Below are 14039 nucleotides of genomic sequence, written 5' to 3'. Positions count from 1 at the left end.
GGGCGTGTGTGGATGGGGGGGGGGGGCTCCTCATGACAGTCACAGGCTCTGTCTTGCTGACATTATTGTCATTATCAGTACAAAACTTTCTTAGTATTTGTTGGGGCAATGTTGCATTTGTTTTGATAGTAGCTAGTAAAAACAGATGAAAACTGGAGAGAGAGATGGAGCAGGGGGATTCAATTATGGGACATTGTGATTACATAGTCATCTCAGAAGTTTAGTGCATTTAAGAAATTAAACTGTAAGTAAGTAATCTTTTTGTGCAAATGGCAATGCATAATAAAGTGAAACAGGCAAGCAGAATATGAATAAAAGATGTTGGTGAGACTTTGGAAAGGATTGTGTGCCTGTGCCTCAACTAATTACAGTGACAAAAATATCATGAAACAAGGAATTTAATGTGCTGCTGACTTGTTCAGAAGTGCAAAATGCAGTCAATGTGCTGCTGGATGTGCCAGCAACATTCTCCCTACTTTCTCTCCTCCCGTTGTGGTGTGAGTCACCAAAATAGCAAACTGGCACAGGCAAGGAAAGAGGCTCAGTGTGTATCAGGAAGCACTATTTTGCCACCACAGTGCTTCACCCTGAGCCAGCACTACAAAAGCCCTCGCTTGTCTAATGGTCAAGTGACACAAAGAGCTAAATGTGATTCCAAATGCATAGCTCTGTAGAGAATGAATACATATACATTTATCTATGAAATCTTCAGAGGCAAGCATTTGGAGTTTAAAGCCCCAAGCTGACATGCAGTGCTTAAGGCTCTACCAGAGGGGCGTATTACACAGCGATGCTATGTTTTAATTTACATAGAGAATGGCAGCTATGAAAAGATAGAGCTCTGTGTCACTGTTAATGTAGTTCATACAGTTAGAAAACTTTGTCCATATTGTTCTCATCTATGGTGTTAAACCCCAAAATCAAAATCAAAACACACATGCATCCAGTTAAATGGACAGCTATGAGGCAGGTTAATTCCAGAGTTTTAAAATCAGTAAACAAAATCCCATCAGGAGATGCAGGCTGAGCTGATGCTGCGTTTGTCGGCATTAAAACGTGAACGGATCAGCAGGTGGGAATGCCGGACCTCACGTAGGCTTTAAACTGTCAGGGTTTTAAACTCACCTCAGTGCACCTCATGGGGTAAACAAGCCTCAGAGCACCCAAACGTGCACACAGCCAAGAGCTGTTGCACCGTGGTTGGAGTTTAGTGAATGAAAGACTCCACGACCACAGAGCAAGCACTAGCAGAGGTCTGATTACTAAGAACGTTAGTCAAGTAATATCATGTTTTATGATGTTTGTAAAAGTAATTTTTGTATGAAGATTTTTTTTTTTTGTACATTTGTAAATATTGATTGTACTTCAGATCATTTTTATGCCTCTGTGCCAGCGATAGCTGTGGCTGGAGGCAATATGTTTGAGTCTGCTTGGCCCATTCTTGTAAACGTGATATGTCAAGAACACCTGGAGGCAGTTTCTTCAGTTTTGGTACATGTCCACTTGAACTCAAAGATGAACTGATTTTAATTTGGTGGTCAAGGTCACAGTGACCTGTCCCGTTCCCATGAATTTGACTGGTCGGCAGAAGCGTACATCCATGAAGCAGTAATTCTAGTTAAAAGATAAGCCTGGTGTTTTTCTTTTTTATTTATTTATTTTCACTAATCCCATACAGACTAAAACCAACAATGAATTTCACCATAATGTGTGTGAATCCACAACCTGGTTTAGCTTGTTTGTCTGTGCCATAGACCTCCATTGTTGCCACACCGCTGCACTGGGTGACATGTTTCTTCCTCATTACAAATGAGAGGTCCTTTTTCTTTCCAAAACAGAGCTACAAAGCTTAAGAATGACCATCACATTATACAGGCTCTGAAGTTAGAAAGCATCTGCTGTGTCTACACTACTCGGTGAGAGAAGCTAGTGGAGTAGTGTAAACAGAGCATCCATGTATGTGCTAGACATTGTGAGCATTTAGCTCAGAGCCCTGTTATGGCTACTGTTAATAAAAGGGCTAAATTAAGACAGATTGAAAAGCAATGCAATTATTGTTAGATGATTCCTGTAAATTCTTTTGTTTGGTTCCTCATCTAAGTGGAGGCTCAGACACAACAATACCTGAAGGATTTAGCACCTTGCTCAGGGTGGATTCTTGCCACAAGGTCTTAAAGCCTGTGCTTTTTTTTTTTTTTTCAACGAATAGTGTTATTCACTCCCCATGAGCAGCTTTGAAAGTGTAAGCAATACTGATTCTGTCCTGCATTTTTATCTTCTAGCTATTCAGGACTATGAGGCGGCAGGCAAACACAGCGAGAATGACCGTCAGATAAAAGAAGGCTTGGAGAGAGCTCAGCGACTTCTCAAACAGTCTCAGAAGAGAGATTATTATAAGATCCTGGGAGTGAAGAGGTGGGTGCAGATCACTGGATCTTGGAAATTTGATGAAATCTTCAGAGCTTTGTTCTTGACTATTTACAATTTTATAGATTCTCCCGAGGAAATGTGGGAGAACTGGGGTATTTTACTGCATCAAAAAGCAATTTATGTTCTGCTTTGAGATTGTGCTTTTCATTTGCTTTTATGCATTCAGAAACCACTGCTTCACGCCAAAGCGTTACTGCACTTCAGTATTACATAACTAATCCCTTCTGAACATTGAGTTGAAAAGCACAACTTATAATTTAAGTTGGAATACAAATTTAAGCACTCATAAAAAGTTATAATTTATTACATTTGAGCCTCTGTACGAACCCCGACACTTGGACAAGTATTTTTAGGTCCATGTTGACAGATAAAGAATGGAAGTTATTTTCAGTAAATGCGCTAATACCCCCTCCTGCCCGTGGTCACAGAACTGCCCAGAAGAAGGAGATTATCAAAGCCTACAGAAAACTGGCACAACAGTGGCATCCGGACAACTTCCAGGATCCGGTGGAAAAGAAGAAAGCAGAGAAGAAGTTCATAGACATCGCTCAGGCTAAAGAGGTTCTTACTGATCCAGGTATGTAGTCTGAGTGTGGTCTGCAGGGTGTGTGGAAAGTTGTTACTGTAGTAAATGTCAAGCCTCTGAGGAGCCGCTGTAAACAGCTGAGCTCACTACTGTTTTGCCCAAGTAGCTTGAGATTGTCCTCATTTTATTAGACAACTTTTATTTCGGTAAGAAAAACCATCTTACAGTAAATGATTCCCCCCCCCACATCAATGGTCTGACAGCCTCAATTCTGCTCATGTCACATACTTCATCTACCACAGCTAATTTCTTAAGTGTCTGATTAATCTGCAAAAATGTGAATATTTGCTGTGGGTTACAGTCGCATGCTGCACTTTAACATTACTGATGTTTTTTTGTTAATTTGCACATGCTCATTGGTATGACCAAAGCAGAATCATGCAGTGGGTGTATTCTTGTGGTGAATTCGCAATTTGCCTAATTACTTAAGTAACTCCACTAAATCAGGCCAGACAGACCCATAACTTCATAAATTAATCAAATTTACAATGTATGTTAACTCTTTAGAGCCCAGGTGAAATCTCAGCAAGCCATATAGATTTTATTCTTACTGGAACGTGTCACATATTTTCTCACATTTTTTCCAAAACGTGGCATTTGTCATTTCTGGGTAATAATATAAACAAAACAAAACAAAAACATTCCTGAATGGGCTGATTTCTATTTCAAATGCTATATACATAAGTGTGTATTGTTTTGCTGAGTTGTTCTGCACTAACCTGTCTATGCGTGTTTCCCAGAGATGAGAACCAAGTTCGACCAGGGGGAGGACCCCATGGATCCGGAGAGCCAGCAGGGTCACCACCATCAACACTTCCATGGAGGTTTCCATGGCTTCCAGGGTTTCAATCCTTTTGGTTCAGGACCCTTCAACTTTAAATTCAACTTCAACTGAGAAGCCTCATATCCAGCTCAGCTGGAGTGGAGTTTTGTGTTTTCCTCCCTAGTTAAAAGGGAGAGTACTGGCATGAAGAATGCCACCACATCCTCATAACACTCACAAAAATGTGGAGTGAACTGTGACTTTAATCTGCTGAACTTAATTACAGACCCATCCTTGTTGTTGAATAATACAACTCTGGAATTCCACTTGGGGAGGGCCTGTCGCTATGCTAAATATCTATGTGTGAAGCAGCTTTTATCTGTTAAGAGCAAGCAGTTAATTCTGACTCTTCTATCCTTTCACTGTTTTGTACACTAATTCACACCCATTCATAGGATTATATTTGTACAGAGGTACAGTACTATTTTTATATGAATGGAGTTTTTCTGAACTGTAAATAAAGAGCTATTTATGTACATTAAAATGAACTGAGAAGTAAAAGAGTACTAGGTTGTTTAGGTCGGAAAGTGATTTTCAACTTTTGCGGACGGAAGCTTAACTTGGAGAAATGGCACTTCGAAATGGTACTGGTCCTCATTACATCTAACCTTTTGCCTAATTGCAACTATCTTAATGGCTTTTCTTCCCCATAAATACATTTTCACATGGTTAAATGATTTATGGTGAGGAACAAACTGCAGTGTAGGAAAATCCTTTAAATGTAGACCTTTCAGAGCACAACTCACACATTGAACGACCACACTAGCGGACAGGACACAAACCGCTTTTGTAATGACAGTTTTGTAGCAAAGATTTATTTTATTCCCACCAGACAGTAAAATAAATGTTTCTATTTGACACAGCACAGCGGAAGATGGGTGACCTGAGAGGAAACATCCCTATTTGGACTTTTAAGACAGAAAAAGAAAAAAAAACTTGTTGGCTTCAGTCAAACAGCAACACCCATCATATTCCTGAAACAAAACACTGATTCAATGTGTGATTCGAATACTGAAAAATTCTAGAAATTTGATACAATGAGGCTGAATGTACATGTAAAGATGTAAACATACTGCAATAAATTAAAATAATTTATTCAACCCATAAAACATGACCTTTAGTGTGCAAATGAGGAATCTTTGATCCATAACTTGGCAATAACAAAGTGTAGCCTGTTCTGCAGAGTGAAAGTCATGTCTAAAGCCCTTTTCAGACATGCGCTAGAACCCTGAAATTATCTAGACATTACCTGGAGGAGTTGTATGTGTGAAAGCAAATGTCTAAGTCAGTCCACCTGGATGTAAAGTGGACTTTACCCAGCCAGCTCCCTAGTACAAAGTCCGCATAATATCCAAGTGAGATCATGTGAGAATACAGCGGCTTATAGTCTGGGAGTATTCACATGGAGCTAGTGGCAGTGTTGATGACGTTCTATCATATGACTGAGTATTCCCGGCAGATGAGAATGTGTTTGACTACCTCCTGTTGTATGCTACAAGTGTGAAAGGGTAACTCTGGACAAAGTCCAGCCTGATTCTGTGGACATAGTCTGGACTTCATCTGTGAAACATCTTAATGGTGTCACATGACTTTGGAGGGACACATAGGTGACCAATTCCCTCAGCCACACCCTTGTAGTTACTTGTAGTTAGTTGCTGCTGGACTGTATCCTACTCTTTTTAATACATCCATGGTTGAAGTCCAAAGATTGACAGGCCGGCCCTGCCTAGTTAATAGATGCTAAGACATAATTGGACAAATGCTCTACAGATGCAGGGTTTCATGAGTGGTAAATTGTCTGCTGTTTTAATGTAACAACTTTGCAGCAAGTTGTGAAATTTTGAAAACTATTTTTGTGTCAACTTTGATTTGGCCATTTCAGTCAACATGCAGTTAAAGGTCTTGATTTTGTCAGTAAATCTCTAAATCTCAGCTTTGTGAAAGAGCTTTACATGAAAAAATATTGAGAGATGTGCTTTCTCTATTTCATCCTTTGCATACAATGTCAGTGCAATATCTGGCATCTATTTTTACTCATACACAGTGCTTTGGCTGATGTCATGCCTTTACTTTTTCTGTTTACGTCATTCTCTGGTAACAACATACTGTCCAAGACCTCACTGCAGTGCTGATAGCGCACCACGAATTCACAGTTGGCAGTTAACACTTGCATCACGTGTTGATGTTGTAAGACGTACTGACCGCAGAAGCAGATATGGCATCTCTGAAAATATCCTATCCTCCTCCGGCTGGGGAAGCAACACTGTGGCTATGTTTAGATGGAACTGTCTTGTCTTCAGGCTTCACAGGTGGCCTGCGTACGCAAGGTGCTGCCTCCTCCCTCTTCAGCGTGGCGCAGACACTAAAGCTCATCACGCAGGTTGTCTGCTGTACAGAAGGGAAGAAATGTGGTAAAAGAAATAATGGAACAGAGCACAGTGGTAATAAAGAAACCAATCTCATCGTGAAAAAAAACACACAGACCTGTCCTATAAAAACAGGCAAACATTGTAGGCACAGAGAAGTGTTTTTCTATGTTAACCTTTTTTATGCTGCGAGGGAGAAGGAGTCTGTTTTTGTGTCGCTGTGTCTCTCTGTGCCTGGACCTGTCTCAGTAGCTGTTTTATCTCGTTGTCATATTTGACCCACTCAGGCACAATCCTTGCTGCAGCTGTTAGCTTGGGCTCCTTGGTCTTCGGGTTATTGCACTGAGACAGAAAAGCAGACGATACATCACTCACGCCACCAGAGCCACTTTCTCCCACCAAGTCAAGTCGTCACTGCCAGCAACTGTCTGTGGTTGGCATTTGAACCTAATTTGATTTCCAATGTTGTTAAAAGGACATTAGCTCATGTCTTGTGTCTGAATTACCAAATGGTGTGCTATACCACAAGAAGACAATGCTTCCTATTCCAGCCTACTGGTTCTTGTCCAGTAATTCTCTTAATCAGTTTAGGAGACTACAGGATTGCTCTGCAGTTGTCTCGTAAATGCCAAGTGCCCTCATGGACATTAGTGGCTGAAAATATGCTCTGGGTCCTCAGTGCTGCAGCAGCTACAGTTCACTGTTCAGATTAACATAGATGGGAAAAAAATGCTGGTATACCAATATGATCTCTCCCATTATGTTTCCACAGACAAAAGAATAATTTAAGTAACGCAAAAAAATTTCACAATTTCTAAACAAATTGCAACAGTTAGATTGGATAATTTAATTATTTAGTAATTCGCACGTGTGCCAAATACCTTCCCCACATTACCAATTAGCGGTACAAAGTCAGATCTAACAGCTGTGGGGCTCACCAGGTCTATAGTTTTAGCTACGGTTTTAGAGGCGTCATCACACCATGTCTCACACCACAGCCACTCCTGGGGAAGAGACTTGATGGCCACCTGGTGGATCATGTTGTTAGGAAGGTCCTAAAACATCATAAAACAATATATTACAAATACATCAACCACCTCTGCATTGTAGTGTACAGTGCGTTGGTGTCATCTTTAAGTTACATACCTGGTCCAGGTTGGACAGACTGTTGGGGTCTTGGCTCAAGGCTTGATACTGGCCTCTTAATCTGTCCCCGGCTGCAATCTTGCGGAATTTCTTTAAATCTACTACATACAGAGCACTTGTAGAAATACAGGAGAGGAAAGAAAGAAAACATAGGAGTCAGGCGTGAGAAAACCACTTCCTGAAAGACAGATGGACTGACTTATTAAAAATACAAAAATGACCCAGTTAATAGAAACGCCTCAGGCACATTCAGATAACTGTACCTAACTTTCCATTTCAATAAACTCAAAAGGTGTGTACAATATAGTTTTACTTATCTCTTATTAGATTTAACTCTGCCAGAGGATATTCATTCACCGATGCTGATCATCTCTCATCCTTGCTGCTTTTGTCGTGGCCCTCAGAGCTGAGCAGCGCCACTGGCATTCAGTCAAATCACAGAAAGGTTTTCGGACTTTTCTTTTGTCCATCAGTCAGTATTTAAGTGGAAATGTACCCTGGCAGCTTTGTAGTCAGTTACATTGACACCAGCCATCACACTGATGAAGTACAACTTGGTGCCACACCCAGCAAGGAACTGAACTATTTCACAGCTGGTGCTTAATTATATATTTGCAAGAACTGCACCTATAATTGGGGGGTTCATCTGCCCAGGAAACTAGATGAACACAGTCGTGTAGTGTAGCAATTTGTTTCAAAGAAAATTTAAAAACCTGTATAATCCAAGATGGCAGATTTCAGTATCATTTGATTTCAGCTTCTGCAAAACAATCTGGAGGAAAAAGTTGTCCTTTTCTTCAGAGCCAACTTCTGGCAGATTATTTAAAGGTACAGTATGTAACTTTTTCAAATATTTTTGTAGAAATCTGCTCCAAACATGTCTTAATGTGGAGAGGAGCTATCAAAGTCTCCTGTGACCCAGACTCACTGAATAGCACCAGCGCAGAGATGTTAGCTTCTAAATGTTTTTCAGCGAGACTGACCTCTAACCAATTGGAGATTTTCAATTATTTCTGCTTGATCAGTAAGTTTTGGTCGCATTCTCATTTATTGTAATTTCATAATGACAAATATCTGAAGAGCTGGGTGGAGCGTAGCAGATCGTATTAGAGCACTGAGGAGCAGGGCGTGCTGGGCGGAGCAGAGTGGGTTGATTTGGAGTTTCATGATAGTGCTACTTTAAGTCGTAGCTTTAATTCCTATTATCTGAGTAATGGGAAGTTTTAAACTATATGAAAAGTTTAGCTTTTCCAAAACCCTGATAGATTAAAGGGAGGAAGAATAAGAAATATAAACCTAAATGTAAGGACATAAAAACAGAGAATATTTTTATTTGCTGTCATGTTTGGATCTCAGGAAGAAAGTATTAGAATGTATTTTAGCATGATGAATAATTCCTCTGGGTGAGTCACTGAATCTAAGCCAAAATGCAAAAGCAAAATGAACAACATGTTTTCATGATTGTGAGAGATGTACTGTTTATTGCAGTGCGGTCTGTTTTAGACCTCTATTTAGGCTATTTGTAACTCCTTTCATTCTTTGCAAAGTACAGAGGCAAGTCATAAATGTCCCCAGCTAAATAAACTGAATGGCCTACAAGTCAGACAGTGCCTGTGAATGCTGATATTTTAAAATGCATGAATTCATTCTGATGCCTATCTTGCAAGAAGAGGTTATCTTCATTTTCGCTAAACATAACAATAAGAGCAAAAGACAGTTTCATCTAGTTTCCTTGCCACACCAATTAATGCGTATACTGTATGTGTATGCGTATATGTTGAACAGAAATATAGAAACGCTTGCTATGAACAATTCTAGTTTGCTATGGAAGATTACCTGATGTGGTATTTTCTGTGTCCCAGATGTGAAGCCCAATACCCGGTTTTCCAGAAACGATAGCCTTCCATCTCTTTGCGACTATCACAAAATGGAGTGTACCCATAAGGAGCACCTTCCAGGTCTAAATCCCTCAACTCTTTCAGATCAGCCCGAACTATCTGTGAGAGACAGCGAGAACATTGTAAGGACAGGTAGAATTGCTGAAACTTCAGTCATCCAGTCTTCACCACCAGTACTGACACTGATCCATATGAGACTCTCACTCTCTGCCGCACACTGACACATAGCTCTTTCCGCTCTCAGTCCAATTTGATCCTTACCTGGTCAGCGTCCACAAAGATGATCTTGTCTACAGCCAAAGGAAACAGAACATCCAGGAAGAGGATCTTGTATCCCCAGATAATTCGCTGCTTCTCAGTCTGCTGGTGGAGCCATCGGGGCCACTTATAGTGTACTAATTCATACTGAAAGCCATACGACTCTGCCATGTGGGAGATGGTCTCCTAACCGCACCAAAAACAAACACCAAAGGTTAAATAAATCAAATACAAGAGCAATTTTTAATGTAACTAAACATTTACAAAATTAGCTCAATTCAGTTATCTATACAATGGAAAAACACTCAGATTTTCTTGGAATGCATAGCAATGTACTACAAATTTGTACTGGAATGGGATATTTGCTTTCATTATAAACTATTAGAATTAGTTGTTGAGGCAACAACAGTATGTCACAAACAAAATGTATTTATAATAACCTGGCAGATAAAACTAAACTTTGACTCCTAGAAAACAGATGATGCTGGTTAGTGTGTGTGGCCCCGCTGATGGGCAGCTGTTGACACGGGCCTATGTTTCAGGCATGAAAAGCTAGCTACATACTGTCAGATGCAGCAACCCACAGACGTTCTCTTTATTTAGTATAAATACATTTCTGAAGAACTGGTATCATGCTGTTTCAGACAAAACGCTTGTGTGGAGTCATGACGTGAGTGAACTACCTTGAAAGATGGGGAAAGGTAATTCTTAAGGAACCAGAACTTGATGGGTGTTTTGGTATGCCGAAGGACGGACAACATCATTATTCTGAAATAGAAATACAAAGACTGAGAGGTGAGTCTCAGGAACAGAACTAAAAAGAATGTAAAGTGTTTTGCCTGCAAGTGTGAGTGTGTGTGTTTCCTGGTAAACTGAGGGCGACTCACCTCAGAAAGCGCTCATACAGATGCCCTGAGGCCACAGAAAATATGTTTAGAACATCCTCTTTCTTCTTTTCTCCATCATCTTTCTTGGAGCTGCCGCCTGTGATGCTGTAAATGAGAGCACGACGCATGAGGCTGATGCCTTTTGATTGATTCATGCTTTTTATATAGTCACAGTCAATCAGAATGAATCCAGTAGCAACCCTGCTTTTGTAAAGCCAGGAGTAATATCTGCTATAGACAGTCCCCCCCCGACACACACACACACACACACACGCCATGCAACACTATTCCGCAAACTGGTGTTTTATTTAAATGAAACAATACAGAGAATGGTGATGTCCTGGAAAGCCATGCTTTTAGCAGCAGTCCAGCTGTCCTGCTGGCCCTCCACTACAGAACTGAATAAATCATCGTGTTAGAACTGACAGTGGAGGCAGATGTAACATTTAAACATCTCCTCATTCTTCCCAACCCACATACTGTAGCTAATAAAGAGCCCATAACACAAGGTAAAGAATCTAAAAAGATCCATTTGTATCAAGTCATTTAACAGCTCACCACTGATGCACTATGTTTTAAATGGTAGCATTACGTTTTGATAACAGTAAAGATGAAACAAACACCTCTGGCAACACTTTGTGAATCACACTGTAGAGTGCAAAGTCAGGAGCACTAGCCAGAGTGTGCAAGTTTACTACACATTTTTATGTTACTTTCACTGCTGGATGCATGTGCCACACTAGGAGTGAATGGGGTGTACGTCGCAAAAATGTATTATTGTGCATTTTAGTTAGTTTGTTAACTAACACACTAATTAAAATGGGGGTTGGCAACAATCGTATCCAGTAATCTCAGATCCTCTCATCCCCTTTAAAAGTAAGGACTCTCTCCAATCTGACCCACTGACAGTTTGGTAACTGTGTGAAAAATCTGAGAGCTTCTCTCAAAGAGAGACTAATGTTCTCCTGCGGGACATACAGAACTGTGAGGACAAGTACAGCAGACTGTTCTGCTAAGGGCAGATTTCTTGTCAATTCATAATTCATACTGCAAGTCGCCATGTTTTAGACACACTTCTTGGGATTCTAATGTAACCACATCTACAGTTATACATATACCATAGTACAGCCAGTAAATAAAAGTTAAAAGTGCATTAACTAAGATTTTACACATTGTGTGATAAATCAAAGTGTTTTTCCAACAGCAAGCAGTCATTTCAAATATCTTGGCAGCTATTAAGTATGTATAATGGTGAAATAAAACAATCTATATAATACAGATGTAGAATTCTATAACAAGTTCCTGTATTGTTATGTATGTTAGATAAATTATGAAATATCTATAAAAGAAATTTGAAAAGAAGTACTCTATTTTTCCATTCGTAATTGTGTGTGTGGATGAGGGGTCGCCAGCGTACTCAATGATAAAACAGGGGTCTCTTTAGGAAGAAGGTTGGGAACCAGTGGATTAGGCTAAATGCAAAAGGTTTGCTACTAGCAAACAAACAAAAACAGTCGTTATGAATGTGTAGTTGCATAATTTAACCAAATATTATGAATATTCACGACTGCTCATCATGTCACAAGTAAAAATGTGATGCTTCAGGTGACATTTTGGCAGAACTTTGGAAAGAATCAGAGACACACAATTGTTGGTTAGTAGCCTGGTGTTGTTGGATGAGAACAAAGAGAAAGAGCTGATGAAAAGATGTTAATATCTCCAACCCTGTTCATTTGTTCTGCAGCAATTTGTCAATTCATTGATTTGCAGATATTCAGAAGATGCTTTACCGATAATTTTACACAGTGTAGGAACCCCACCTTCCACTATGGTGTATGCCGAGCCGCCTAAATACCAAAACCACTAAGCAAGGACAAAGACTCAGTGTGCAGCCAAACAGTGACTTTACACAGCATGCCCGCAAAAAGTGCCTCAGTGAGTCCCATCAGCCAGTTCATTACCCTTCAGATGGCATTAGCCTACCAGTTTCACTACAATTCATTTCCAGCATTTTGGTTAACAAATAAATTAGCTAAAATGGTTTTATGTCACAATAAGAGCGCAGACAGGAAAATCCACAGGACACGTTCCACACTTATGGTCACACCGACATACCCCAACCACTATTAAAGAGCAGTGGCTCATGATGCAAGGCACATTTAGCGGACAGAAATCAGGACTTCTGCTGGAGGCTAGATGTGGCTACAGTCAAACTGTGTGTCCTTGTCTGAAACAGACTGCTGATGAGGGAAGGAGCATCTCTCCCACATTCAATCACATCCACTGCCTTGGCCCCGAGGCTCCAGAAAGACACCAGTGAGAGGGAGGTGTAAACAGAGGAGAGGGAGCACAGAGTTTGTTTCTAGATGTCCTCTAAAACCAACTGTCTGACATACACATATAGTAAATCTATAAGAGTCTTGTAAAAAGATTCTGGTCAGTTCAATCAAGACTGATGATAAACCTGATGATGAAAGCGCTGGCACAATATTATCCATAATTTGAGTTTTAGTTGGTTAATATTTCAGAACCAAAGGTAAAACGAGAAAAACCAGCAGCACGCCAGTGTCCCAGACACCACAGAATAACAAATAAAACCACAGTCAGTTTCACGCCCATGGACAGCATCTTCATCGTAACAACTCAGTTAATCTGAACAACACCTTTTGCTTTTGCCCTTATGAGTCCCAGCATGTACAGTACAATGTCACATACAAAACCACTCTAATCTTTCCACAAATCTCAAACAGCAAATTTATGACATGAAACAAGGCCAACAAAAGTAATCGGTATAAAGATGCCTTCTCTTTTAAACCAACAGTATTTTGTAAGTTCAGGGTCAAGATCTACACAATGTCCTTGCTTAAATGTTATGACTATTGTATTTTTGCAAAGCTCGTGCTATTACTGTGTCATGCATCCATTTCAAAGTGTATTTTTCTGGATATACAGGATTCTACAGGAGGGTGACGAATGAACATTCTGTAAGGAGGCTAAAAGAGGATTTTATGGGGCAAAACTGGGAATCAGTTTGCAGAGAGGAAGACTTAAAGCATATGAGCAATTTTTAAATATATTTAAGAAAGTATATGACAGGAACTGTCCTCATAAGCAGTATAAAAAGAAAATGAATTACAGTGGGAAACCGTGGATGAGTAAGGGATTATAGAATGCATGTAAAAAGAAGAATGTGTTATATAAGGAATTCATAAAGGACAGATCAAAGAAGACGGAAGAAAAATATAAGTCATATAAGAACAAATTAATTGAGATTTTGAGGAGATGTAAGAAACTATATTACTCTAAAGTATTAGAGTAAAATAGCAAAAAATATATCGATATTGGCAAAGGTAAGATAGATTTTGGACGGGAAATCACTATGTATTTTGTATTCCTCATTGATTTTACCATACTTAGAGTATGGCGTTGAAAACTGGGGAAATACATACAAAAGCTCACTTCAACCATTGTATATATTACAAAAAAGAGCGATAAGAATTGTGCATAAGATGGGGTATAGGGATCACACCAATGTAGCTTTCATACAGTCTAAATTGTTAAAATTTTTCGATTTAGGGGGATATAAGACAGCTGTGTTTATGTATAAAGCCAGGAACAATTTATTACCTGGTGGAATTCAAAAAC

General features: G+C 39.8%; 2 protein-coding genes across 6 annotated transcripts in view; one reads left to right on the top strand and one right to left on the bottom strand.

Annotated features, from left to right (window-relative positions):
• Nucleotides 1–4307, top strand: part of dnajc3a (DnaJ (Hsp40) homolog, subfamily C, member 3a) — a 13371-nt gene extending 9064 nt beyond the window's left edge. For both annotated transcript variants that reach the window (XM_020596430.1, XM_020596429.1), the window contains exons 10-12: nucleotides 2283–2415; nucleotides 2859–3007; nucleotides 3757–4307. In XM_020596430.1, coding sequence (XP_020452086.1) covers nucleotides 2283–2415; nucleotides 2859–3007; nucleotides 3757–3911 — 437 coding nt within the window. In that variant the 3' untranslated portion in view covers nucleotides 3912–4307. The remainder of the gene's footprint in view (nucleotides 1–2282; nucleotides 2416–2858; nucleotides 3008–3756) is intronic.
• Nucleotides 4308–4459: 152 nt separating this feature from the next.
• Nucleotides 4460–14039, bottom strand: part of uggt2 (UDP-glucose glycoprotein glucosyltransferase 2) — a 38821-nt gene continuing 29241 nt past the window's right edge. For 3 of the 4 annotated variants that reach the window (XM_020596426.1, XM_020596425.1, XM_020596428.1), the window contains 8 exons: nucleotides 10395–10499; nucleotides 10191–10275; nucleotides 9511–9693; nucleotides 9188–9348; nucleotides 7352–7466; nucleotides 7144–7260; nucleotides 6382–6547; nucleotides 4460–6227 (listed from right to left, as the gene is read on the bottom strand). In XM_020596426.1, the coding sequence (XP_020452082.1) occupies nucleotides 6202–6227; nucleotides 6382–6547; nucleotides 7144–7260; nucleotides 7352–7466; nucleotides 9188–9348; nucleotides 9511–9693; nucleotides 10191–10275; nucleotides 10395–10499 (958 nt within the window). In that variant the 3' untranslated portion in view covers nucleotides 4460–6201. The remainder of the gene's footprint in view (nucleotides 6228–6381; nucleotides 6548–7143; nucleotides 7261–7351; nucleotides 7467–9187; nucleotides 9349–9510; nucleotides 9694–10190; nucleotides 10276–10394; nucleotides 10500–14039) is intronic. The other variant, XM_020596427.1, reaches the window with a different exon arrangement.

Source organism: Monopterus albus, unplaced genomic scaffold (genome assembly GCF_001952655.1).
Source record: "Monopterus albus unplaced genomic scaffold, M_albus_1.0 scaffold30.1, whole genome shotgun sequence".
Taxonomy (NCBI): Eukaryota; Metazoa; Chordata; class Actinopteri; order Synbranchiformes; family Synbranchidae; genus Monopterus; species Monopterus albus.
The sequence above is the reverse complement of the archived record's forward strand: the minus strand, read 5'-3'. Positions and strand labels throughout refer to the sequence as shown.